We start from the raw sequence: 27,192 nt of genomic DNA, 5'->3' as shown, positions 1-27,192 counted from the left end.
GGTGGCAGCCTGGAGCCTGCACCCAGAGGGGTGGGGGCAGTGCAGAGCTTGGCTGGACAGGGTGTGGGTGTGAGGGAGTGTGGGGAGGTACGGGGACCCCTCCCACACTCCTGCTATGGCAAGCAGTCCTGGCAAGCAGTGGGGGCAGCAGCAGCAGCAGCGCTCATGCTCGGCACTGGTGCCTGGCTGTGCCAGCGTTGCACATCATGGCGAGAAGCACAGCCTGTCTGTAATCATGGGTGCTCCCTGCACTTGTGCAGCACAGGAGGGAAGCCCCAGGTGCGGGAGGGAAGCCCCAGGCTCTGGAGCTGGCTGGGGCAGGGAAGGCAGCCCCCACGAGTGCCTGGAGCGCCAGTGATAGAGACTGCCTGGCGGGGGCTGCACTTTTCACTGTGATGTGCAGCACTGGCCAGAGTCAGGCACCAGTGCCCCCGCCTGCTGCTGCGCCATGGGAGGAGTGTGAGGGGGTCCCACTCCCCTCCCACCTTCCCTCAAACCCCACAGACACCACCCCCTCCGCAGTGTTACCTGAGTTGACTACAGGAAAAGACAGTGTGTTCCAAAGCCACCCCCCAGACCCCACAAACACTGCACAATTCCCAACATACCCTATGCCCCCACAACACACAGCCACACCCCCTCACAGACTTTCCCCACACCCTACCACACCCCCCCACACACACCTACACCCACACAATATAAAACTAATACGAGTTTATTTTTGAGGTATTATGCAATCACCTCTATATACACTACACAAACACAAATCATGACAAAAATATTTTTTGTAATAAAATTAAAATATGTTATAGTAGGTGTTTGACTTCTAGTGTATGATTTGGTTTTTTCTGGTTCTAAGATGGCAACCCCCACCTCCCAAAAGGAGTATTTCTGGGGGGGCAAGAGGAGGGACTTCCAGTGGCAAAGGCCAGGGGTTAGGGGGTGGGACTTCTGGTCCCAAGGTGGTGACCAGGGGACAGGGCAGCTATCAAGGGGTGGGGCTACCCTTGCAGCCCTCAACAGCTCACCAAACCTCATTAATTGGCCCTCTACCTGAAGTCATTTCCTCCCCCTGGCATAAGGCCTCTCTCATATCTTATGCTACACAGTAAAAGCTCCGTGCCTTAATAACCATTAACAAAATTCCAAGCATTTTTTAAGTTAAATGTGTAGGACATGTCTGAAATACCCAGTATTTAGAACAGTGGTCCGTCTTACAAACATGACCCTTAACTGACTTAATTTATGTTCATGGTCTTAATGTTTACATACTTTTGAGTATGTAATTGTCTTCTCCTTTTTTGATAGCCTCAGTAATAACCACATCTCTGTTGATGGCATTTGCTGTGTGTTGAATTCAATGAACACCTGCTTGAATTTGGTGGAGATAGAAGCCAGGTATGCAGAATTAGATCAGTAAATTATACTCAGCTGACCTATCTGTCTGTCGAAGGTTCTTGTCTGGCCCCAGGTCTGAATATCTCACAAACTTTAATATATTCATCTACATAAGACCAGCTCTAAAAGTAGGCAGTAGGGACTAAATGTTCATATCTAAATTTTACAGCTCTGTGTATTTCTATCAAGTTAAAGTAGCAGCGTTGTAGTGTTCTTGTATCCTTGATGGCGCAGAGAAGATGGGAGAAGCAAGATTTGGTTGGTAATGTCTTCTGGTAACTTCTCTTTGCTCCACAGGTTTACTGACACTTTACTTCTTAAGTGACCACTTTTATGTACTTAATGAGGTTGAACAAATTGTTCTACCCGGTATTTAGTTTAGGCTGCAACTACTTTTTTCCCAGACCCCAGGAAGGGCATTTTGTACCCCAAAACTAGTTTAACTCCTCTCCCAACTAATAGTTGATCAAGTAAAAGATATCCCTCCCCCAAAAACCATGTCTCTAGCTAAACACAGTTTTTAATAGTAGTCATTAATCATCAGCAACTTTTTACAGTAAAACTCCCAAGTGACTGGGTTGAAAATCAGGTATGATAGCTGAATTTCAAATGACCTAACAGCAACTTTAGCCATTTTTTAAGGAATTTGAGAAGGCAATTCTAACGGGTTTGGCTGAATTGGTGGTAGCACTTTAGGGTTTCTTCTCTTGAGATTCTCCTGAGTCAAGCTCCTGGTTTTTTTCTAGTACAGTAATTTTGACAGAATCACTTCCTTGAGAGTGTTCCTACACTATTCATCTGAACATGGATTGTTAGACACAAATAGTATGAAGAGCCAGTTGAGATGGTTGATTATTTTGGGTAATATTTTCATTGCTTTTGTAAGAATATTGTCACCAAATGGTTCTGAAAAGATCTATATAAAAATCAAGAATTAGTAAAACATGAATTAGTGACAATAGGTGAATACAGTGTGGAATCATCTTTCATCTTTTCTTCCTTACACAGCCTTCACCATCAGACTGCAATCCTGAAGTTTGAAGGAGCTGAAGCATTTGCCTCTACCCAATCTAGGTACAGAACATAGGGACAGATGGTTTTTGGAGTGGAGGGGTGTACTGCTCCATGACAGCATCTGTTGTGAGTCAGAGCACAGCTGCTATATAACATTTTTTTTTCTAGCATTCACTTTCATTTCCTGTTTTTGTACAAGCTGGAATGAAGCTGAACATACAATTGAGTTGATCAGTGGGGTGCACTGCCTATCCTGGTAATTTCACCTATCTGCCTCTCCTGCTCACTCTAACCATGGTGTTTCCTCATATCCCAACCAATTTTGAAAATTCTCTTTTAGATTTCCTATACTCTGATTACAATGTCTAATATCTCTGCAACATATTTCATACCACAGGACCTCCAATATAGCAGACTTTGCTGTGACAATGTCATCATCATAGCAACTGTATAACAGCATGCAGTTTAGGTCGGAAATTACCAGCCACTCTTACAGGGGTTGAGGTTGTAGCTGTGTTGATTTAAAGACATAGGCAGACAAGGTTCTTTGGGTGAATCTGATATCTTTTATTAGACCAACTTAAATAGTTGGAAAACAATTTTTAAGCAAGCTTTCGGGTTCAAAAACCCTTCATCAGGCTAAGGAAGTTTCAGCAGTTGGTGTGTGCTCTTTCTGGATGGAAAGAAAAGTAAAGAAGCCAGAGGGTGGGCTGGTATGCATACAAGATAGGCAGTCAGTGAAGATGTAGATTGAGGAGTCAATGGGTGAGAGACAGGGCGGGGGTTAGGGGAGGGGGGTAGAGAAGAGGGATGAATAGTGGAGAAGTACTTGGGGAGTCAGATATCAGGCAGGTTATAATGTGTCATAAATCCAATGTCTATATTTAGTCCATGATTTTTAGTATCCAGGAGGTTGATGAAGAAGTTGATGGAGGTTCATAGGCTTGTCTCTGGGAAGTGTTTTGTAAATTTTCTTTGAGGATTAGGACTGAGAGATTGGAGAGAGAGTGGTTTTCTTGTGAGAAATGTGCCCCCGCAGGTAATTGGGTATTCCCATCTTTGATAGATTTCCGGTGTGCATTCATTCTGGTGTGCAGTTGTTGTTTGATCTCTCCTACGTATTTTCCATCAGGGCATTTGATGCATTGGATGAGAGATGTATTACATTTCTGGAGGTGCAGCTGTAAGATCCAGGAATGCTGATGCCTCTGTTGTGGGGTGTAGTAATAGTGGGGGTGGTGGAGATGTGTTGGCAAGTTTTGCATTTCTTGTCATGGCACGGTCTGGATCCATTTGGTGTGTTCTGGGCCTGACAAAGTTTCCTTCTGGTGATGAGGTTAGCAAGGTTCGGTGCTTGTTTGAAGGCTAGGATGAGTGGCTCTGGGAAGATCTCTCATCAATCTTAAAAAGGCTTTCACCCAACAGGACACTCCTCCAGAGAAATAGATTGCACGTTTGAAAGAGCCACCTGGATACCATGTGAAGAACTGCTGCGGTACAGAAGAAACCCCCCCACAAATCACACACCATTGATTATGACATATCACCCCTCCCTCGAACCCGTATGGAAAATCCTCAAACAATTGCAACCCATACTAGAAAGAGACCCTATTCTTAAAGAGAACTTCCCAGAGCTACCCATCCTAGCCTTCAAACAAGCACCTAACCTTGTCTGCCTACAACCAACCACTCTTACTGCATTTATTTGGTTAACTGCAGGAATGAAGAAGAGACTAGTGTTAGACAAGAGTAGAGGAATGGTGTGGACAGAGGTAGGGCCTTCAGAGTCTATCAGAGTGGCAGGTAGTTCTATAGGAAGTTCTATAAACATGGGAAGCCATATCTCTGATAATCCAGTAATTTGTTCCTGCTTTTTCTGGGGCCTTCTTATGAAAGGGCTGCTTTTTCCAATGTTAGTTATTTCTGCCCAAGTTCTTAACTTGTTCTCTGTAGTTTCCCTTTTGCTTTGTTAAAAAAAAAGTTCATGCTCATATTCAATAATGTGTGTTGTTACAGGGATACTTCCTCTTATGGTGATCAGTTGGGTGGGAATGAAAGCCAGAAGCCTATGGTCCCTAGAAGAATAAGGTAAGATAATGATGCTTTCCATGGGTGTTCACAGACTATTTATCTACAGCTGATTTGTATTTCTGTTGTGAGCCCAAATGATGAGTAACACTGACTAGGCTGTTGAAGGAAGTGTCATTCCCCATTAAAGAGCCATACTGGTGCCTCTGGTTAGGGCTTGTGTTTCCTTGCAAGAACTTTGTCCAGTTCCTTCACATAAAGTCTCATTCACCAAATAGCTCTGGTGACCATCATGTTAGTACTTTAGGGTGCCTAAACACAAGCTTTGAGGCTGCTATGACACGCTGTAATAACAGTGCATCAGAACAGACTTGATTAATTGAGGATGTGGTAATTACCGCATTCCAGCAGCCTTACATATCAGTGTCCCTGCACTTCAAAATAGCGGCAGGGTGCTTGATCTAAAGCTTGTTCAGTGAGCTTTAGTTTAAGCGCCTCCGCCTCCATTTTTAAGTATGGGGATGCTGATACACAAGACACTGCAGTGCTTTGATTAGAGCAGCTCTTAAAGCAGCTCTCAGAGCTGCTCTAATTAAAGCACTGCCCCCGCCACCCCAGAGCATGTGTAAAAATGCCCTTAGTTACCATGTCAGAGAGCTAATTTTGAGTGACTGAGCTGGTTGGCTACTGGTGTTCTGGGACATGCATGGCAATAAGTTCCCGAACTCAACCCTGGGCTTGGATCTAATTCAAATTATATTAACCCATACAGTTCAAAATACCCTCATATCTCTGGTAGGCTGTAGAAAGGAAGGATGGAACTGCGACTGAAAAACTTATTCACAACTTCAGAGATGTGGGTTCAATGTCTTCATCTGCCACAGACTCCATGAATGAAATGTTTATGATTTTTAAGGCAATCTCCTGATTTTGAGGGGGAGGGGGGGAGGGGCAGGGAAGGAAATAAACTCACAATGTTTGAATGCTTGAGGTTGGCAATTCTGTACATGGCTATTTGGTTTCCTTTTCAGAGTGACAGACAGTCATTTTCCCAGGAACGATCTGGAGAAGTTGTGCACTGTATTGAAGCACTGTAGCAGAGTAACAGCCCTAGAGTGAGTCATTTTCTATTCTGTTTGGTACTTGGGAATCTTGTTTATAACAGCATTTTTAGAGCATCAGCATAGAGGTTCCTGAGTCTACTGCAAACAAACTAGTTTGGGGACTGAAAGCAGGCTGGCCCCAGCAATACAGTGGGCTAGCTTGGCCTGTACAGAACAGCTGTAACTCCTGTAAGTGGGTCAGGAATCAGGCTCCTGGGTACTAAATTGGATCTGAGTTAAAGTTAAATGCTTCAGTTCCCCTAACTCAGTGGTGAGCAAAGTCATGGGCCAGATTAGGCCCACAGCAGACTTCATTACTGAGCAGCCCCTACCCCTGTTGCTGCAGCTGGTTTTCATGGAGACCACAGGAATGGTAGCGCTGTGACAGCATGGGGCTGGGGTTTCCATGGAAACTGACCCCAGCAGCACTGGCAGGGTGCATGGCTGGGTGGGGAGCCACTCCAGGGCTGAGATCTTGCAGCAGTGACAATGTGGTCTGGAGCCGGGGCAGAGCTGCAATCTGCTGGGTATGTGGGCAGTAGATTGTGGACTGTTCCCCAGCTCCGGACCACGCTGTCACCAGTACTAGATCCTGGCCCCAGCCCCAGAGCAGCTCCCTGCCCAGCCGCATGCCCTGACAGTGCTGCTGGGGCTGGTCTCTATAGAAATCCAGGCCCCAATGCTCCTGGGGTCTCCATGGAAACTGGCCACAGCAAAATGGGTGGGGGTGCTGGGAAATGGACTCTGGCCACCAGCTGGATCCACCATTTTGCCTACTCCTGCCCTAACTGGTCAAACTCTCCCCAAACAAGAAGGGAAGCAGGATGGATGATCTACTTTCTGTCTGGATTGCTCTTAGAGAAGGCCACTGTTCTGGTTCTGAGGGTTTGACACTAAAGGATTGGATCATTCATAGTATTTTCTTTACTGAATAATACATATTTTCTTTTAAATCCTAGTCTGGCAAATAATTCTCTAGGAGACCAGGGAGTTGAGAAGCTGGTTCAGTTCCTTCCACAGCTGAAAACACTAAGTTCACTAGGGTAAGCGATTGTTCTTCATGAAGTAACTTGCTCACAGTATTTGGACAGCTCTTTCTTTTTACCTGGGCTGGCTTCCACAGGAGTATTGATCATGGGGAGGGACTATAAGTTGTCTTGGGTTTGGGCCAAGATCAAATGTAGCACATCCTATTATATCCTTCATTTGTGCATTCATTGATCTAATGAGTTTTTTCTCACCTCCATGTACCCTGACACAGCAGATGTAAGGGGACACATTGATCACAATTGAAATCCATTAATATCAGAATTAGACTGGTGATAATGGAAAGCAGAATTTGATCTTAACTAATTAGCGGTTTCTAAATGCTAGTTGTGTTTTTGCCATAGTCAAGTAACAGCTTATGTTTTGGCAGAGAGCTAAACACTGAGTCCATTGCAGAGGCTGCTAACCTGTGTTAATGTGCTGAACCACAAGTCAAAAAGTATCCGGCTTCAGTTTCTGCCACAGACTTGATGCATGACTTTGGGCGAGACACTAGGCTCTCTGCCTCTGTTCTCTGTAAAATAGGAGTAATGATACTTCCCTAATTATGTGGGCTCTTTGAAGGATGCATCTATAAACAGTTCCTATCTGCTCAACAACTGCAGTAGTGCAGTCTTCCTGGGTAGAGAAGATAGGTTAAAGAAGGGTAGGGAGATAATAGCCATATACCAGAAGAGTCCTAAGGCAGCTTATCTTTATCCAACACACTTGCATGTCACCCAGTACTCCCATTTTTAATGCTGTATGCAGGATATGGTTGCTTTTGATGTAAAAGACAGCCCTCTATTTTATTTTATTTCTACCTGTAACAAGTGGGTGTCCCAGGGCTGGTCTGATCATTGACCTGCCCTCTCATCTTAGGGCTAAATGCCTGCCTTCCTTGTCTGCCACACCTTTATGTTAATGATTACAAGATGTCGGCAGGTGGGAGGCTGCCCATTTACCTGCCCTGGTGACAAGGGCCTATGTACATGACTCCAACCACTCCTTACTGTGTCCCATGCCTCACAGATGTTTCTCCAGTGCCTCACACTAGAACCCGAGCTCCAGAGTCTTGCACAGGATCCTCACCAGAGCTCATGGTCCCAGCACCTTCACACTGGGTTCTTTCTTTACTCACCCTCTGGGCTCCAAGCCTCCTCTGGGTCCCAGGCCTCACCCTGGAATCCAAGCCCCACACACTGGGTCTCCAAGCCCACATTATGGGTTCAAGGCTCCAAGCACCATCCCCCTGCCCTCCCTGGGCTATAACCCTTATCCCTTTGCCCAGGAGCTTCAACAATAGCTCCCCGCAGGCTCAGGGCCCTACACCCCTGGAGCCTCACTCCCAGCTTCCTAGTGCAGCCTCAGACTCGACTGTGAGTCTGGGCTCCCCCTGTTTGATCTACTACCCACCAGGGATATGGGGGTTGGGGTTATAAGGTGCCCCATACTTGCCTTTCACTGGGGAGGCAACTGACCTGACATTTTGAAGGACTACCCCACCATGGGCAGCCCCACCAGGCCATCCTTCACCAGCAGGGTGCAGTTTTTGTTGTACCCAGGAACAATTCCTCCCTTACCTCCAAGGTGTTGAGCAGCAGCTCAACCAGTGGTGTCTCTCCAGCTGCTGGCAGCAGACTGCTGCCTTTGCTGTTCAGGGCCCAGCTCTTATAAGGAACAGCTGGGTTCTTTTCCCAATCAGGCATCCCTGCCTAATTGGAATTGCAGCCAGCTGTAGGCTGCCTTGCTGCTGCCACCACATCCCCTTCAGTAACAGAGCACACCAATGCTCTGTTCCACTATCAGAGTATAGATTACATATAGAATCAAACTATGTAATATTTTCAACTGAATGAAGGCACCATAGAATCTCTGGGGGCAGGGGGGCGGCGCTTTAAGTAGAGTGGTGCTCTCCCCGTCTTATGTATCAGTATCCCTATGCTTAAAAATGGTGGTAGGGGCTCTTGAACGAAAGTTCATTGAATGATTAATTGAGTCTGCTCCGACAGTGCCTCTGTGCTCATGTATAGGTGCCCTCTATGACTAGAAATTCCAAGCTTACATAAAGAGATTAGGACTGTGCTTATTAGGACTGTGTTTATGACCACCTGATCAAGATCAGGATAGCAAAAGTGACAAAGAAATGCTAAAGGAAATTAGAGATACTATAAGAGTAGGATACACTATATTAATGAATTATCTTGAATTATCTTCATTGACTCGGTCAATTTCTCATCTTGAATTATCTTCATTGATTGGCTCAGTGTCTCCTCAGGGTGTGATGCAGATCCAAAATGTCTAGACATTATAAATGACTGCTTTTTGGACACCTAGTTCTGGAAGCCACTCTTGATTTAGTTCCAAGTTCCAGCTACCAAGCTACTCACTCACAGTGGATGGGGGTCCTTTACACCTATTTTGACTAATATTCTGTTTTACTGAGTTACATGTTCAGAGATAGAAAAGAATACTCAGTTCTATCTCCAGCCCTTACACTACTAGCTCTTTAGACCAAAGATTCTCTCTACTGTTACTTTTAACCTTGTATAAATCACTGACACCAGTGATCATTTAATCCTGTGATCATAATGGCTTTATTCTGTGTCTTCTTCTCCTAGGCTAAGCGGTAATCAGATCTCCCTAAGTACTGTGTTTTGCTTAGCTCAAGCCTTGTCTTTACTGGAACACATTAAAACAGTAGACATCAGGTACGTTCAGAGTGCTCTTTCTGAGGTTTCCCATCAATAATACTGTTTGGGATGAGGGGCATTTTTCTTCAGTCCACAAGATGCAAGCACTTTTCTTCTGACTACACATTCATTGTGTTCTCTTTTGGTTACAGTTTGGGAAAAGCTCAGCTCATCCTTCTTACGTTTCAGGAAGGTGTCAGGTAAAGAACATGGCCTCCTCTCTGTCTGAGCCTTTCAAGTATTCCCAGTTACCTGCTGTTGCAGAGGCCTACAGCATTTATTTATTTATTAGATTTCTATGCTGACCTATACAAAGCAGTGGCATTTTTGTATCTCTCCTGCTCTTCTGTAGTGGCTCATAATAAGGATTTTAGTTTATTATGGGGGGCTTTGTGGCTGTGGTGTGCAAGAGAAGTTGAAGTGCATGTTCTTATGGAGAAATATTTCTTACATGGATGTCTGTGATTTCAAGGGACTGGACTTTGTAGTCCAGGGGTCCCTTTCTAGTGCTGTATTCATAAGTGCACCATCACCACAATGTTTACATGGCCACTTTGCAATTGCTTAAGCTCAAAAGGCAATCAGAGAAAGGATCTTATAGGATGCCAGATGGGAATGGTAGAAGTAAGGAGATGCAGCAGCATCATGGTGAGGGGAGAGTGGCAATGACTTGAGTGGATGAGGTGGCAGGTGGTGATAGGGATTGCAGTCCATTAGTCCATTTCCTCCTGGGCAGCCACTCAACCAGTTGGCAAGACCACCTGATGGATGCTAGGCATTGTACAAATCATGGAGTGCTGTGGGTCTTCATTTCTATGGGCACATGGGTCCTCTGAATGCTGTGGAACACTCTGTACAACAAGGGGAATCATCCACACATACTCAATATAGTATCAGCCCTGCTGGCATGGTAAAAGGTGAATTCTTTCCCCAGGGTCAGAAACACCAGAAGATCTGCAGGAAAGTCTCTGGCTCTACCACAACCTTCAGGGAGTGGCCGTTGCTTTCGGTAAGGTGGTTTTCTTCTCTGGCTCCATTCTTCACTCAGAAATATCAGAAGGGCAGTGTGTTATCATTGTTTCACAGCATTTCAACCTTCAGAGAGCATCCCCCTAGTCCCTATCCTCATTTAAGGTTGGGTGACAGATTCTCCTTTCCATTGAAAAGCCTGTCTCCTATGTCTGTGGGTCACCAGCTACAGCTAGCAGTGGAGAAGGAAGGTGGGGAGTTCAGAGGGGCCACAGATTACAGGTATTGAGGGTTCCTCCAGTGATACCTTTCAGTAAGCGGCTTCCTGCTGGGGTCACCTCCTTCCTCGATCCCCCAGCACTGATATGAAAAGCAGTATGGATATCAATCCCAGAGTGGCTTAGATGCCATTTCGCAAGTTAAAATATTTGTGATTTGAGATAAGTCCTGGATTCTTGCATTTTGGCATAGCCCCACTGATACTGATTTACAAAACATGATGACCAGACCTATGGGTTATTACATTATTTCACCCCTCACACAGAACAAATCATAATTCTGTGAATTGGTCCACTAAGAATATGCTATAGTCTGCTATTTAGACAGGGTCTTGGCTTTGCTATTGGAGAGATCTTGTTTGTTTTTAATAAGATAAGAGGGCCTGATTGCCTGCATCTTGGAAAAGCACTTACACCCATGCAAAGTGAGAATCACACTCGTGTTTTGCCTGCTCTTTGCTCTCGCTTAACCCACATATAAATGACTATACAGAGTACAAGGCATTAAAGGACCAGGCTGGCTAAGGAGATAGCCTTGGAATGGCCCACGTTTAGCGAAAAGGAGTTCCTTCCCCACAATGCCATACCTCTTTCTTCCCTCCCTGTTTGTGTGAGTGGGAGTCCCACTCAGAGACAGAGTAACATTTCAAGCCCTGTTTAGAGTGGACTGATCAGATGTTTTATACAGGGAAAGCACGTTTCAGTTTCCAAAGGAATTCTTATTGCCAAAGCTGCCTCTTCAGGAAGACATCTCACAAAATAATGTTTCTTTGGGGCTAGATCCTGGTTCCTGAGATGCCTTGAAACATGAGGCTTTAAGATGTAAATGGTGTTGCCCATGCTGTCAGTGTTGTCAGCCTTTGCATTCTGATTGTTTTGTTTGCCTCAGTCTCAGGGAATGTATGGTGGGTCCAGAGGACATGGACAAGCTGTGTCAGATCCTGGCAGGATGTACTGAGCTGTCAGAAATTGAGTAAGTGCTGCTGTGCAGTGTGAAAAATTTGTCCACATGTCTGTCTATCTCATTGTCATATAGGATAAAAACTACAAATAGAAAACCAATGGGCCAGATTCCCAGCAGCGCTGTATTTATTTTGCCAATGGAGCTGTACCCATTTATACCAGCTGATGCAATACCCTTGATTAATCAGGCTTAGTGCTGGTGGAGCATCTATGGATCAGAGAGGTGAAATCCACTCTTTCAACCCAGAGTCACAGTGTGGGATCACAGAACCTCCTCCTTGACTAGGGTTGCTGTCCCAGTAGGCCTCAGCCCCTCAGTGCCAGTTGCATGGACTTTATGAGGCCCCTGATAACTGTCTTTGGCCTTCTATAATGCACTTGTATGTAAATCCAAGAGAACATACATTGGGCTGACACCACCTTCTATTTCCATACCCTGTGTAGATTTTTGGGGCCAAGAAGAGTCTGTTCTCATCTATGTCTGGATACCCTGGCCTCCAAAGACGCTTTCCCTGTAATCTGTGCATCAGACCCATACAGAAACTATGAAACTAATGATCTAGTGGTCTCTTATGATTTATCCACCTATGTCCATTTTGAAACAGTTTTCCTAAGTAGTTTTTGTTCATGGAAAGGGACAGTTTCCATATTTGAATTGCTAACCTTTCAAGGCAAATGTTTCTTTGCCGAGTATTTTCCTTTAACACAAATGTCGTTTTTAAAATTGTGCGCTAGCCATGGACCTTACAAGTTGTTCTGAATCTTCATGCAGTGTGTTCTCTCCCTTGCTCTGCAGTTTGTCTAAAAATGCACTGAATGATCAAAGCATCCAAAGATTGCTAACGTTTCTACCATGTCTGCATAGACTGAATCTACTGAGGTAAGATCTGGGGCCATTGTCATGAGATAGGACTTTAGAGTTAGAGGGGATTTCAGGGGTCATCTAGTCTAACCCCCCAGGACAGATGTAAAATGAGCTCTTCCTGAGTATTGTGAAAGCTGCGATACTGCAGTGTGTCCTGGCAGCACTAACAGATCATCCTATCATTCTACATCAATACCTGCAAAGGGCCAAAATCAGAAATTCCTGGAAGCTCTTCACCACAATTTCTCTCCTATTTTTAGAACCAAACTTGAACTGAACCTTTATTGTTAAGATATTGAACTGTTTGGATGTTTTTCCTTTTCCCACGCACTCGAGGTATCTGAGTGTAAAAAGGCCCCAAATCCTGAAATGCTACAAGAAAAGCCGTTCTTCTGGCATTTACACCTTAAGGAAAAGTGCTGGACATATCAAGAAAAAGCAAGCTTTTTAAATGGTTTCCTGCTCACTTAAATTGTCTAGTTTGGATAAGCTTTGGGGCTTGATCTGATGCTTTTTGATAATGTCAGGAATCTCCCCATTAAACTAAGTAGGCTTTTGCCTTAGGTGTCCCTGTGCATATTTAGAAAACAGCACAAGCTCTGAACCTTTTTAGATCAGCTTTTCACTAAGTATATGTAAGAAAATAGGGCCAATGATCTGGAAATTAAGTGTTCCTTAATCCTAATCCATGCAGCCCTGCCAAACTAAATGTACCTGATCTTGTTTGATTTTGGAAGCTAAGCAGACCTAGGTTTGGCTACCACTTGCATGGGAGACCACTTTAGAATCCCAGCAACTCTAGATACAAGCCAAGGAGTTGTGGTCAAGCACTTTTTGAATAGTGGACCACAGAAATGTAACGAGTAGCAAGACTTTGTTCAGGCCCATGATGGTTGCTGCATTGATGGACGAGAATAAAAGGAAGCAATCTATCCAGGCTCTGACACTGAACTGCCATATAGCCTAGGAAGAAGTCAGTTTCCAGAAATACAGATGGGCATACTTTCAAATAATTTGTGCACACAGCTACTTTTCTGCCTTAACTGGGTATCTGCATGTACTGGGCTGGCACCTGATTTGCAAATGCAGTCAGGAAAAAAAGGCATGTAGAAACAGGGACCTATTCACCATTTCATTGGTCTAGCTTTACAGAGGTGAAGTTACACCAGCCAAAAACTGGAGCATAGCAATGGTGAATCAGGTTGTTCAAATGCAAGGTGTTCAGTAGCATGGCTACCTTTTTTGAAAACGAGGCTTTAACTTCTTTGCATTTCAGCTTGTTTAAATGAAACTGATTTCTTTTCTCCCCATCAGTATTAGAAATAACAAGTTATCACCACGTTGCACTCTCTTACTGGCCAACTCCATTAATCTATGTCAGCGAATCAGAGAGGTAGAAGTCAGGTAAGGAAATGAAACCTCTTTGTTCCCTGCAACACAGCTGTTATTGAATTCCTATGAGTGGATTTCAAGGTTTGCCCTTTAAGAAGAGTGTAGTAGTGGCTGAAGACTGTCTTTGCTTATGTTTAATGTAGGTGCAGTGAAAATGCCTTTTTGTGCCTAGCAAAGAATATGAAAATCCAAGAAATATCCTGCAGGTAGGTACATATAATATTTCTTTATAATTTCACTTCTTTTGAATGAATTGAAAATGTTAGCATTTGTTAAAAAACTACCAAAATCAAATGTAACAAAATAACACAAAATCAAATGTAAAAATGTCCAGCACACCTACAGCCTAGGGAATGACCTGCTGGGTGACACGGAAGTGGAAAGGGATCTTGGAGTCCTAGTGGACTCCAAGATGAACATGAGTCGGCAGTGTGACGAAGCCATCAAAAAAGCTAATGGCACTTTATCGTGCATCAGCAGATGCATGACGAATAGATCCAAGGAGGTGATACTTCCCCTCTATCGGGCGCTGGTCAGACCGCAGTTGGAGTACTGCGTGCAATTCTGGGCGCCGCACTTCAAGAGGGATGCGGATAACCTGGAGAGGGTTCAGAGAAGGGCCACTCGTATGGTTAAGGGCCTACAGACCAAGCCCTACGAGGAGAGACTAGAGAAACTGGACCTCTTCAGCCTCCACAAGAGAAGGTTGAGAGGCGACCTTGTGGCTGCCTATAAGTTCATCACGGGGGCACAGAAGGGAATTGGTGAGTATTTATTCACCAAGGCGCCCCCGGGGTTTACAAGAAATAATGGCCACAAGATAGCAGAGAGCAGATTTAGATTGGACATTAGGAAGAACTTCTTCACAGTTCGAGTGGCCAAGGTCTGGCTTTCCTGCTTATGCAGGGGGTTGGACTCGATGATCTATTGAGGTCCCTTCCGACCCTAACATCTATGAATCTATGAACACATGGCTCAGATTTGTATTATTTATAATGAAATCTTAGTTTTTTTTAACATCCTAAATATGCTCCTGCAGTTGTAAGGATAGTGTCAAACATCTATGCCATGTTGGACAAAAGCTCTGGATTCACTGCAAGTAGCTGCACTTCTTGATGACCTGGTCTTTTAGCAAGTAGAGCAAGGAGCTCTTGGGGTTTGTTTGCAGTTCTGTCAGTGACTCCTACAACCATGGCCAAATAACTAGCAGCTGCATTTTAAAGTGTCTCCAAGTCTGGATGCTCAATATGAGTAACTTTGTGTGTGATATTCAAGAGTACTGAAGGTCCATAACCTCCACTTACGTTAATGTAAGTTGTGGGTGCTTAATATGTCTACAAATTAAACCCCAAAATGTCTCAGCTTGGGCATCCAGAAATCAGTAACCAGCTTTGAAAATGTGGATTTTTCTCTCTGTAACTCAGTTTCTTCCCTTGAAACACAGAGATAATCATTACCAACCTCACAGAGATGTTGTGAGGTTTCGTATTTGGAAAGATCCAGCAGACTCCTGGAAAGAAGATCAACTAGGGATTCATAGCTTTCAATATGGAGGCTAAATCACTGTGAGGGAGTATATCTAAATCTATCTTTGATTACTTTTCTGTCTCATTTGGCTATCTTTAAACAGGCTGACCAGTTGCAGCATTGGACCAAATGAGATACAGGATCTCTGCAAAATCCTTGAACAATGTGACCATCTTGCAGAACTGGAGTGAGTGGGTTTTGAATTTTTAGCATCACCCTGAATAGAAGATGTACAGAGCTGGTGAGAGAAAGCTCACCATGCATTGATGAGCCTCATCTATTAATTATGGATACATACAGTATCTCATCACATGAAAAAAGAGATAGAGAATGAGGGAACACAAGATGACTACTCAGGGGTTGGATCAGGTAGAGAAGTGATACTGCCCAAGTAAAACCTGAAGAGCCATTCTATTATGCTACAGAGTCACAGAGGGCTACAAGGTAGTTACAGATATGTGTACATCCACTGAGTACTTGAGGCCACCAGCCTCAAGCAAGAGAGAGTATCAAACTGGGGATGGCACAAGTAGAAGCAATGCAAACTTTATTTATGCTACCTTACTGAAGTATTAAAACCCAGATGTGGAGGGACAACATACCTTGCTCCAGCCCCCATTGCTCCATCCATGATAAACTGGAGAATTCTATAGCTCTCAAGGGAGATGCAGAGTCCACAGAAAGAGTTTGACTCTACCATTTGGCCCAGTTCTGTTGTGGTGTGTCCATTCTACTGCAGGCCAATGTATACTGAACTCTTAGAGTTGCATAAAATGCTCATTGAAATCAGTGACATTCTTTCCATTGATTTCACTTGGCTTTGGAGCAGGTCCACAGGGTGCCTGTACACATGCCAGGAGGCTGCTCCGATGCACTGTAATTACAGCACATCAGAGCAGACTCAATTAACTGAGCCTGCTGGAGCATGCTAATTAGTGTGCTTCAGCCAGCCTCCATGTCTCATGTATCAGTGTCCCCATGCTTCAAAATAGCAGCAGGGGTGCTTTAACTGAAGTTTGTTCAACAAGCTTGAGATGAAGTTCCCTCACCACCAATTTGAAGTGCAGGAACACTGATACATGAGATGCTCTGGGCACTCTAATTAAAGTGGCTCTCAGAGGCTTGCTATGGTGTAGTTTGGGAGGTAGTTCTTTATCATGGTATCATGTTTAAAGTCTTTTTGTTTTCCAATCTCCCTACTGTGGAAAGTTTGCTCTGTGGTTTTTACCATGAGCTGCTTAGTTGGGGCTTTGGCCTGGGATGTTTGGTTTTAATCTTCCTGGGTTAAAGGAGTAGTCTTGGCTATAAGGACAGGGCTGATACTTGTTTTTGTCACCATGTTCTTTTTCATTTCAGCCTCTCTGGGAATCAGCTCGGCAATGAGGGGCTGAGATGCCTCCTGGCTCACTTGCCCCAGATGCATGTTTCCCACTTAATGAAGTAAGACAGCATATGTTTAGTCTGAGGACTCTTGACTGCTTTTTCTTTGGTATAAAAAAACATCATAGAACAGAGGGTTCTGGGGGAGAAGAGAGGGGGGTTCATCTACTTGGATCAGTAGATGATCAGGAGGGACTAATTACCCTCTTGTCCAGTCTCATCACCAAAGCCAGAGTCAGTGGGCTTCAGGGACTAAACCACTTAGATCCTTTGTTATAGTACCTCCAAGTCAGGATTGAGCCAACAAAGCCAGTGTGAAACCTGTCTCTTGGCTTCAATGGAAGTTGCGTCTCTCGCTCAGAAGAGCACCATGGCATGAAGTTATTCTTTAATCTGTAACTTGTCTGTAAATAAACAGAGAATTCTAGTCTCCAAGGCTTCCTTCCAACCCTTTTTAGCTGTAGCCGGATTCTTTCAGTGAGAGCTATTATTTTGGAGATGCTTCCTAGAAGGAGCACCCCACCTACTGACACAAATCAAGGCACAAGAGGAGCTACCTTGAATGCATGAGATTTCCAATCATGTAGGAGTTCTCCCAGTGCATTACAGGAAGGACCCACCCCCACCGCCCACATAGTGATAATGGGGATTACACCCAAACATTAAAAGGGAAATTCACCTTGCAGTATCTCTATGGAATTGAAAACTTTGATGGTCTCTTATCAGGTATACATTGGACTGGGATGTCAGCAAAAGGCTCTGAGCTTGTCTATGCCAACACAGTAGTGTGTCTTGGAGAACACAGGGTTGAACACATCCCCTGCCTCCCCCGAACTCAGGTTCCCCCAGGTGCTCCAGAGGTAGAAGTTTGTCAGTGAAGCTGTCCAGTCATCACTATCATCCACCCTCCAGCTCTCACCCACAGGCCTGAGAAGCAGGCTTTGTGGGTGAACCCAGAAGAACCTATGTATAGAGCTTCAGGTTCTGGGCCATGTCAGTAGACTTGGGGGGTCAAAGAGTGGGCAGGGCATGCTCAGCAGCAAGATGCACTGCTGTCAGTGTAGATGAGCCTTTTTAGGCTATCATGTCAGATTGTATGAAAATGTAAACAGAGCTGTAACTGAGTCCTCTAACATAGTAAGAATCACTGTGTTCTTTTATTATAGCCTCAGCCATAACAACATTTCCCAACATGGAGTTATGCATCTGATTAATGCTCTCACCACCAGCAGAAATGTATTTGAAGTTCAAGTCAGGTATGTTTTCTTGACTTTTCCATTGACATTTCCCACTTTAATTATCCTATAATCAGTGTATGAACTGTGAGGTCCCAGGTGTTGAGTGCAAGGGTTAAATTTTCATTTGATATATGTTTTTCATGAATGCAAAATGTTTACAGGCATCCTTTCCTATTGGTCAAATGCACATTTGCACGTGCAAATGTAGAAGTTAGCCACATAGTAACCTTATTCTGTAGAGGCAAATCTGGGTAATGTACATGGAAAGACAGATGATGCGTGCAGTTCAGCCTCCATTCTCTAAAAATTTGGTGCTTATTCACTTCAATATTTTCTGTGTTCAGTGCGATGTTGCCTAAACTCATCATTTGTCTCTCTTTATGTCTCAAACTGTAGTCTGAGACAATACTGGCAAAGCCTAATTCTGCCTAATGGTTAAAGTTGCTCAGCGGATCCTTACTGCTTATTACTGTTTAGTTTTCACTTGGAAAATCTGGTTCACTTTGAACCAAATTCCCCCCCTCGTCATTTTCATGCATGATCATGGTAAATGCAAATACAAATCACAACACACTTGCAAGCATATTTTTCACATGCAGTTGTGTCACCTAAATACAACACACGGCAATATTGTGTAAAGATACCCAAGACAGCTTAGGTACAGGAAAGTGTATACTTGTGTTTATGTAGTACTACACTAAAGCCAAATTATCCTGCTGAGAAGCTGACTCTGTCAGAGCCAGAGATACTGCATGGTCTATGATAAACATAGCCCTTAACATTTGGCCCAGCGCACTACAGACTTGTTCCCATGTTATTGTTAAAAGCTAAACTCATGTAGCCTTCTCTGTGCAGTTTGTGTGCTGAGGAGACATCACTCATCAAGTTCACAAGAGAAGATGAACCAAAGAAGATTCTAAGGTAATTGTGTGAATAATTTTACCAGTAATTTGTTTCAATCCCCTCTAAAAGGATAAAGTCGTCTTTCCTCAGTAAAGAAGAATGAAAAATATCTCTTCACATAAAATAAGGTCAAAGTTCCATCTGAGTCTAAATGGCTTATCAGGCTAGTGGAAAGAGGTAGCTACCCATGTTAGTCTGACATTGGGCAGAAGGCAGGGTAGAGATGCACCCTACAGACTAACTAAATCAGAGATGCATAAGCTTTCATGAGCCAGAGCTCATTTCATCAGATGCTACAAAGGAATATACACAGAGCAGGCTATCAAACATTTGTCCCTATGAGTTTATTACTTGATTGCCTCTCTCAGCATTGCCCCCTTCCTCCCTCTCTTCTGTGTTCTTTGTATTCAAATCACTCTCCCCATTTGATAGCCAGCTCTGTACATGTCCTTTCATAGCATCTGATAAAGTGAGCTCTGGCTCTCCATAGTTTATGCATCTCTAATTTAATTAGTCTGTCAGGCTGGTAGAGTTATGCAACGGCACATAAGGGAGTGAGGTAGCTAACATCACATGCAGCTGCCTTCTTTGACTCCCTAGTTCAAAGGCCCCAGAAGACATTTAGATCTGGGTAAAATATGGGGGAGTATCTACATGTGCATTAATGTGCTTTAGTTAATGCTTATTAAATTAAGTACCTCCATTGTGAGGTACTAGGAAAATGCTCATTAGCCGGTCTTAATGCACACTAACTAAAGTGCGTGCTTTTTAAGGGGCACTTAAGGTGCATTAGTTTATTTTAATGTGCATTAACCAAAAAGCACATTTTTACGTGATGCTTTAATGTGCATTAAAATAGGCTAATGCACATTAAAGCACACATGTAGACACACCTAGGACAACTTTTAGGACAAGCTCACAATGGGATTCAAACTCATGCCTCTGAAGCTGAAATGAGATACCTTAACTGTGCTGCCACTGCATCCCTTTTCTGGATGGTAAGGGGAGGGGATTACATAACACCCATAACAAATAGTACATTTCCTTCTTTTATCCTTGCAACAATAGTCCCTTCAAGTGAGAGGGCAAGAAAATCCAGGCATACTGTACTTCTTCTGTAGCTCTGATCACCAGCTTATTGTAATTTGTTATCCCATCAGTCTCCCTTAAATGCAGCTGAACTACACCTTGTTGTCTGGCTCTTTTAACTCTAAATCATCCACTATTATCCCTGTGGCCTGCGTTACAGGGGAGACTGTTGTGGAAGATCAGTATTAGTGCCTGATAAAGCCCTCACTAAGCTGCATATCAAAGAACTCTTAAAATTTCACTAACAACATCTTTCTGGGAAGCTTACAGAGTTGGTGGCACTTAAATGTGGTTGTTCCTTTAGTTTAGTTGAAAGTGCAGTGATGTCTGCAGTTTCTGGGTCAGACAACCTAATTACTCATAAGGGACTTATAAACTTTTCTTCTTTCTTTCAGACTAACAAAGTGTAACTTTCAGCAAGAACACTCCTTACAGCTGTGTTCGCTCTTGGAAAAGTGCAACTATCTGACAGAATACATGTGAGTTAGACACAGTTGAGAAAGCTGATTGGCATAGCTTGACCTTGGGCAAAGAGTATTTAGTTATTGTTTGCCTTTCTTAAAATAATATTTAATTGCAATGATCTTTGATTCTAGATCAGCAAAAAACAGCATGACAATGAGTGCTGTGGAAAATCTCTTGCGAGCTCTGAGGAAAAGTTTGGGTATGCTGAGAATAAGGTACAGAATCTCTGTTAAGTTTGTGAATAAATTCCAGTTTGGTTCTGATAGCCTGAGGTCCAAAAAACATCCAGTCTTATGAATTTAAGGGGGTCATGCTTCATCTGGGCCTGGCTGACATATCTCCAGGGAAAATATAGACATTGAAGACAGAGTTGTTGGGACTTAGTATCCTGGCACATTCCTTCTGGAGTGTTGTTTTAGTCTCTAGCTTGGCATTAGGGTTGCTGTACTATATGAAGTGTCATTTTTCAAGATACAAGGAAAACAGTGGCCATGGCCTCTTGTGGTTCTTTAAAATCTCATGGTAGTTGCCTTAAGAGGAACTTAAGGACTTCAGTGTCTGAGCAAATTGAGACTTCTTGCCCTTGGGGCAGGGGGCTGGACTTGATGATCTCCCTTGATGATCTCCCTTCCAGCTTTAATGTCTATGAAATCTATGAAATTATTCTAACTTCAGTGTCTTAACAAACTTCTTCAAGTTCATTAACCCTGTGATATTTCACCCAGATAATTCATTCTTTACTTCCTATCTCAGACTGCATAGGTGCTGCTACCTTCTACCTAGTGGCAGTGTGTGACCATTTAGTGCAGTGGTGCTCAACCTTTTTGGCCAGCAGCTGCATAGGCAGTGCTGAGGCCATCTGAGAGCCAGATTCAGCTGATAGTCCCAATCTAGCATGGGGTGGTTGTGATAGGGCCCCATCTAGCCACACAGAGCGGGGCAGGAGGCATCCAAGCCCCAACTTGGCCATGTGGGGGGAAGGGGTCTTGACCTGGACCCGTGGGGTGGGAATAAGGGGGCTTGACTTGGCCCTAACCCAACCCTGGATGAGGCATGGTCCAGCCTCATCCAGCCTCAGGGGATGGGCATGGCCTTGGTTTACCCAGCAGCAGGGGTGTGGGGAGGAGAGCGACCTGGCCCCAACCTGCTATGTAGGGCTCAGGGTTTGCGAATTCAGCAGTGGGAGAGGATGGCTTGAAGCTTTGTCACTGCTTTTCTACTGTCATGCAGAGGTGACAGCATTTCACTGAGAAACAAAGGGCACCTTCTGGCTATCTACACGCATGCTGGGGCGGGGGCGGAGCATTTTAATTAAAGTGGTTCCCAGAGAGACGATCTAATTAAAACACCTCATCATCACCTCTATTAAGCCCCTGCATATTTAAGAATAGCCACAGGATGCTTTAGTTAAACATCATTCCATGAGGTTTAGCTAAAGTGCCCCAGCGGCCTTTTTAAAATGCACAGAAAGTTAATAGACATGATGATGAGGCAATGCTAGAGCATTTTAATTAGAACGTGGAGTCTAGTTAAAACGTGAATGAGCACATGTATAGGCAGCCTCTGTGTCTAGTTAGCTGAGTGCTAGGTGTTATTCAAATATGCGTGGACATGTTCTTATTCAAATACAGCATGGAGAGGGGCACATTTTAGATAAACCACGCTGACCAAATAAAATAAAGCTGCCTTTATTTTGGATTGCAGCATAGATGAACCATGGGTATGTGACAAAGATCTCCTCACCCTTCTGGAGCTGGCTGTCCAAGTGCAGGGGAACATTATAGAGATCACGTAAGTTGCACCTAAATAGCTGCTGTTTTAGTTCCTGTTTTAAAAATAGAAATTAGCCTGCATTTAGAAATTGGCTTATTTTTATTTGCATTGCATGTCATACATTCTGTGTTCTCTGCTCTGGAAAGTATACTTAGATATAATAGATTTGGGACAAGTTGTACAGGGCACCAAAAATGCCTGGTCTGATGACATCATTATCTTTACATTCTCCTAGGATCCTGAAGGACAAAGGACTCTTCAAAGTGGGTGAAGAATTTCCTTATCGAATGGAGAAAATGGAGGACGTTGTTAGCAGGTGGGGATATACATCTTGTGGTTTTTTTTCTTGCTGGTGGCACATCATAAGATAAAAGAACTCATTAACCCTGCTGTGGTATGATGAATAACCAGGAGCTCTAAATAGAGTAAGCCTTGAAGCCTGGTTGATGCTGACTTCCACCTAAGTGTTTGCTCTGTGCACCCCTGGGGTTGGGGAAGGACATATTCCCCTCAATAATGCCCTTTCATTTGACCATAGTGTGGACAAGGAGGCCAGGAGGGAGCAGGCTGCACCCTCCCCATTCAACAGAGAGCCTGGAGAGAGGTTTTGCATAGGTCTGGCCCCCAAGCCAGCTATACAGGGTCTAAAGCAAGGTTCCCTCTAAGGTGCGCGCATGTGCAGCTGCGCACAACTAAATTTGTGGCCGTGCACAGCCTTTTCAAGGCCGCGCACCAGGAGAGGCTGGGGCAGGAGCCTGGCGCAGGCTCCACTGGCTCCGGGGAAGTGCTCCGTTCCCCCACATCAGGGCCGGGGAGTGGAGCAGTTCCCCAAAGCCAGCGGAGCCTGTGCCAGCCCCCCGCCCCAGCCTCCATCCCTGCCCGCCCCCCCGCGGGGGGGGCGCCCGCTGCCTGCCCCGAGTGAGGCTCCGCCGGCTCCAGGACACTGCTCCTCTCCCCTGCATTGCCTCAGGGAGCGAGGAGGTACGTGGTGTCAGGGCCGGGGAGCAGAGCACCTGGCGCGGGTGGCTGGCGCGGGCTCCGCCGACTCTGGGGAAGTGCTCCACTCCCTGGCCCTGATGCGGGGGAGCGGAGCACTTCCCCAGAGCTAGGGAGCCCGCGCCAGGCTCCGGCTCCAGCCTCTGGTCCCCGGCCCCAGCCCCTGGTCCCTGGCTCCTGCCACTGACCCCTGGCTCCAGCTCCCTGCCCCTGGCCCCAGCCCCAGCCTCCAGCCACCAGCCCCCGACTTCAGCCCCTGGCCCCCAGCTCTGGCCTCCGGCCCCTGGCCCCAGCCTCCGGCCCCTGGCCCCAGCTCCAGCCTCCGGCCCCTGGTCCCAGCCCCCAACCTCCGGCTCCCAGTCCTCAGCCCCCTTCGGTAAGTGTCCCACGCCAGACTGAGATGGCACGCTCAATGGACCAAGGTGGCGCGCTCACAGAACGCTGCTCCTTAGAGGGAATATTGGTCTAAAGGCCATTGGGATGCTGCAGCCTAAAAGGCTAGCTGTAAATGTGAGTCTGGACTTTCATTTACAGAGATCATTCATGTTTGTGTTCATGTTTGCCTTTTTCAGGCTGAATCAGTGTGAGCTGGAAGCCAAGCACCTTCACTTTCTCCAAAGGGTTATTGAGAAATGTACCCAGCTTCAGGAACTGAGGTGAGTTCCCCCCATGCCATAACAATTCCCCTTGGGAAGGCAACCATTTACTGCCTTTGCCATGAAGAGAGAATAGTGCTTCTCTGCACCTGGGCTGACGTCATTGCCACAAGATGTTGGGGTTGATTATTTAAACCAAGCTTAAAAGTGGATTGGATAAGTTCATGGAAGACAGGCCCATGTGTGGATATTAAACATAATAGGGGTGCAGCCTCCAAATTAGGCCTTCCTAAGCTGCTGAATGCTGGAAGCTATAGGGGGAGAGGGGCTGGGGAGGGATATGTCTTGTTACCAGATTTGCCCATTACTTTGGGGTGTGCTCATACATTAGGGATAGTTTCTAGGGTCTTGGTAATTCTGTGAATGTGCTGCTTGTGTTACTATACGGAGCTGTATCTCTCCCCTCTGCAAGCCCTCACCCCCAATGGAGCTATCTTGCAGGACTCAATCTTAATGGGGCTGGGTTCCTCCAGTCACCAAATCAGTCATACACACAAACACACACAAATTAATGTGACACGCCTGACCCGGCCGGGTTGATCAGCATGGACAGGCTGACACCTTCATATGCCAAGAATCAGTTCATAAGAGCAACAATAAAATGCAGTCAGACACAAGCACACAGGTAAACAGAATCCCTCTGAATCCAGCTGGGTGTCCAGCTGACACCCTCATGGGCCAGCATTCAGTTCATAAGGGCACGTCTGAGTCAAACTGGGTCAATCAACCTGTACAAGCTGATCCCCTTATGTGTTTCAAACTCAGCACGTCCCAATCTTTGGCCTCTTGATGAGCAGACCCCACAATATTTTTGGGCTTCACAGGGATCTTTAGCTTAGGTAAAAGAAGCGTTGCTGTAGAGCACAGAAGGAAAGAGAAGCAGAGAAGGAAAAATATACCCAATTACTACCAGTTTGACTATAAAAGTTATTTATTGCTAAGCATATGAAATATATAATAGTACTAGTAGTAATAGACATGCAAAAGAAAAACAAACACCAACAATGACAATACTACCCTGGTTTCACTAAGTATTTGGGGAAACTTAGCTCAAGCTTAACTGATACAGTTCAGGTTCAGAAGTTTATGCCTAGAAAGAAGACAGAGAACGCTGGGATCTCACCTAGTCCACGGTACTCAGGCTGCAAAGCTGACAGGCACAGTCCATAGCACAATCCTTGAAGAGAGAGATGATCTGTTCTTCCAGCATCCCAAGAACAACAGGGGATGGTGTCAGCACAGGAGTTTCCTTCCTTCCTTCCTTCCTTCCGCTTGGACGCACCAGATACTTGGGAGCCAGCTTGAAATTCCTATGGGTGGCAGATATACTGATGGGATATCTCATGGTTTCTTCAGAAACAATAGATAGCTTACAGCATCAGGATTTTGGATTTTTACTTGCTGTGAACAAGCCTCTGCTTCGCATGACTTTTCCAGATCTTACTATAGTCTTTTAACAGACTTAAAGCAATTATTGGGGTGCTTATAACCTTTTGTGGAGAGGACTCCCACCAGTCGTCTCGGGAAAAGTATGACAACACCTGTGATTAGGGCTCCAATGGGCTGGATGCTGTGATGAACCCTTAACCATTGTTCACATGTTTCCCATACCCCCTCTGACTCGGTCTCTTGCCTCAGCATTCCCTAACCCGGCAACCGAGTCTTTAGTCAATCAAGTTTAAATAGGCCTCCCATAGTGGGACCGGGGAATGTACGGCCCGAGATGCCTATAGGCCTTGCCCGAGCTCCGGCCAGGGCACCGGGCACGGGGCACGAGCCTATAGGCTGTGCCACACACAGCTCTAAACTTAGAGCTGTGTGTGTGTGTCTGGGGGGGGAAAAGTCCTTAGTAAATCCAGATTAGAACTGGTCTGATAAATGCTGAGCTGGGCGTGTGTGAACATGGGTTGATTAACATTTGGAGCACAGATTCCCCATCATGCAGTGCTCCCCTGCTTCTCTGGTCCCAGAATTCACTGCAGTCTCTGCTTCAGGCTTTCTGTTCTCCATCTCTCATGTAAATGAATGGTCATCTGGTTCCATCTCAGATGCAAATGAGACCTAGGGCAGTTGTTTCACTCTTGTCACCCTTATCTGGAGGGTCTTAGGTGTGTCTCTCACTGCATCTTAATCAGTCTCGTTTATGTAGAGCAGGGGAGGGAGTGGGGGTGAGTCCTTGTGAGTCAGACAGACTGCATCCTGTGCCAGGGTTGCCCAAGAACACAGAGCTGAGGCGTAACAGTCTGGACAGGCCACGCATATGCACTCTTCCTCTTAGTATCCAGTCTTTGCCACTGAGAGGCAGGAGAGTGGGTTGAATGGACTTGTGGTCTGACCCAGTCTGGCATGTCTTATGTTGTCATGACCAGTAGAAATGAGGAATTAGATAGTCTTATCAGCAGTGGTTAAACACTTTTTCCTTGATGTACACACACTGCCCAACTCCAGTGAAGTCCATGGAAGTTGCAGAGGTAATATTTTGACTTCAGGGCCCCTGATAGACATTCACTGTAAGACATGATGGGATCTAATCTGCAATCCCAACAGTTGTGCTTCCTGCCATGCCACCCGTGTATGGCAGGACTTGGGATCAGGGATTAGGTCCCAATAATGTCTTACTGGCTGGTACAAGAGTAGCCTGGGCTCATGAGTCTGGGATCCCCCTGCAGCAGCAAGATGAAACTGGGGTGCTTACAGCCAGCTGATTATCAATTGGGGCCAGGAACCAAACCAGTCCCCAGCCCCAGCTGACAGTCAACTGATCATTAAAACTGCAGCTGCAGGGCACAGGGAATCTGGGTTTGGGCTGCTGCAGCCTGATCCCAGGGTCCCTGTGCTCTAGGGATGAGTAAAAACCTATATGCCACTCAGCTGGGCAGCACACATGGTTTTATTTCTTCCACCACACAGGGATCCTGGCATCGGGCTGCAGCAGCCCAATCCCCAGATCTCCCTGCAGTGGGACCTACAAAACCACGTGTCCAGTTGGACAGCACACAAAGTTCTGACAGGCCCCAGGGCATGAGTGGCCACATACACAATTTAAGGCACGATACAAAAGAGCCTCAAAGTTATTCCACATTATATATGAAATAATCCTGTGACTCATTTACTCTATTATCACACTTTACTTACACATGTGGCTGGTCACTGTTGAAGGCAGGGATGGGCAATTATTTGGGCCCAAGAGCCACATGGGGAGTTTTGATGAGCTGTCATGTGCCAGGTGAGCACACGTCACTCTCCCAGCGCAACAATTCACCAAAACTCCCTATGGGGCTGCCAGTAGGTGGGGAGCAGTGTTCAGGAGTGTGATGGGCAGGCAAAGCTGGGATCATGAAGTTGAGTCTCAGGGCAAAGACATCTCCGAGCTGGGGCTGCTCCCTACTTGGCTCTGCCCTCTTGGGGGGGTGGGGGGGAGGGTGTTGTGGGGTGT

General features: G+C 45.3%; 1 protein-coding gene across 1 annotated transcript in view; it reads left to right on the top strand.

Moving 5' to 3' along the window:
• The window catches only part of NLRC5 (NLR family CARD domain containing 5), a 94,219-nt gene that overhangs the window by 36,289 nt on the left and 30,738 nt on the right, over window positions 1-27,192 (top strand). Inside the window, exons 14-34 of the mRNA XM_025212713.1 lie at window positions 1,309-1,398; window positions 2,407-2,472; window positions 4,429-4,500; window positions 5,472-5,555; window positions 6,503-6,586; window positions 9,191-9,280; window positions 9,415-9,462; window positions 10,197-10,271; window positions 11,399-11,482; window positions 12,269-12,352; window positions 13,652-13,741; window positions 13,873-13,935; window positions 15,360-15,443; window positions 16,613-16,696; window positions 17,803-17,892; window positions 18,730-18,795; window positions 20,262-20,345; window positions 20,463-20,546; window positions 22,036-22,122; window positions 22,340-22,420; window positions 23,673-23,756. Coding sequence (XP_025068498.1) covers window positions 1,309-1,398; window positions 2,407-2,472; window positions 4,429-4,500; window positions 5,472-5,555; window positions 6,503-6,586; window positions 9,191-9,280; window positions 9,415-9,462; window positions 10,197-10,271; window positions 11,399-11,482; window positions 12,269-12,352; window positions 13,652-13,741; window positions 13,873-13,935; window positions 15,360-15,443; window positions 16,613-16,696; window positions 17,803-17,892; window positions 18,730-18,795; window positions 20,262-20,345; window positions 20,463-20,546; window positions 22,036-22,122; window positions 22,340-22,420; window positions 23,673-23,756 — 1,674 coding nt within the window. The remainder of the gene's footprint in view (window positions 1-1,308; window positions 1,399-2,406; window positions 2,473-4,428; window positions 4,501-5,471; window positions 5,556-6,502; window positions 6,587-9,190; window positions 9,281-9,414; window positions 9,463-10,196; window positions 10,272-11,398; window positions 11,483-12,268; window positions 12,353-13,651; window positions 13,742-13,872; window positions 13,936-15,359; window positions 15,444-16,612; window positions 16,697-17,802; window positions 17,893-18,729; window positions 18,796-20,261; window positions 20,346-20,462; window positions 20,547-22,035; window positions 22,123-22,339; window positions 22,421-23,672; window positions 23,757-27,192) is intronic.

The sequence above is a fragment of the Alligator sinensis genome, unplaced genomic scaffold, assembly GCF_000455745.1.
Source record: "Alligator sinensis unplaced genomic scaffold, ASM45574v1 scaffold1000_1, whole genome shotgun sequence".
Classification (NCBI taxonomy): Eukaryota; Metazoa; Chordata; order Crocodylia; family Alligatoridae; genus Alligator; species Alligator sinensis.
This window is presented reverse-complemented; position numbering and strand designations above follow the sequence as displayed.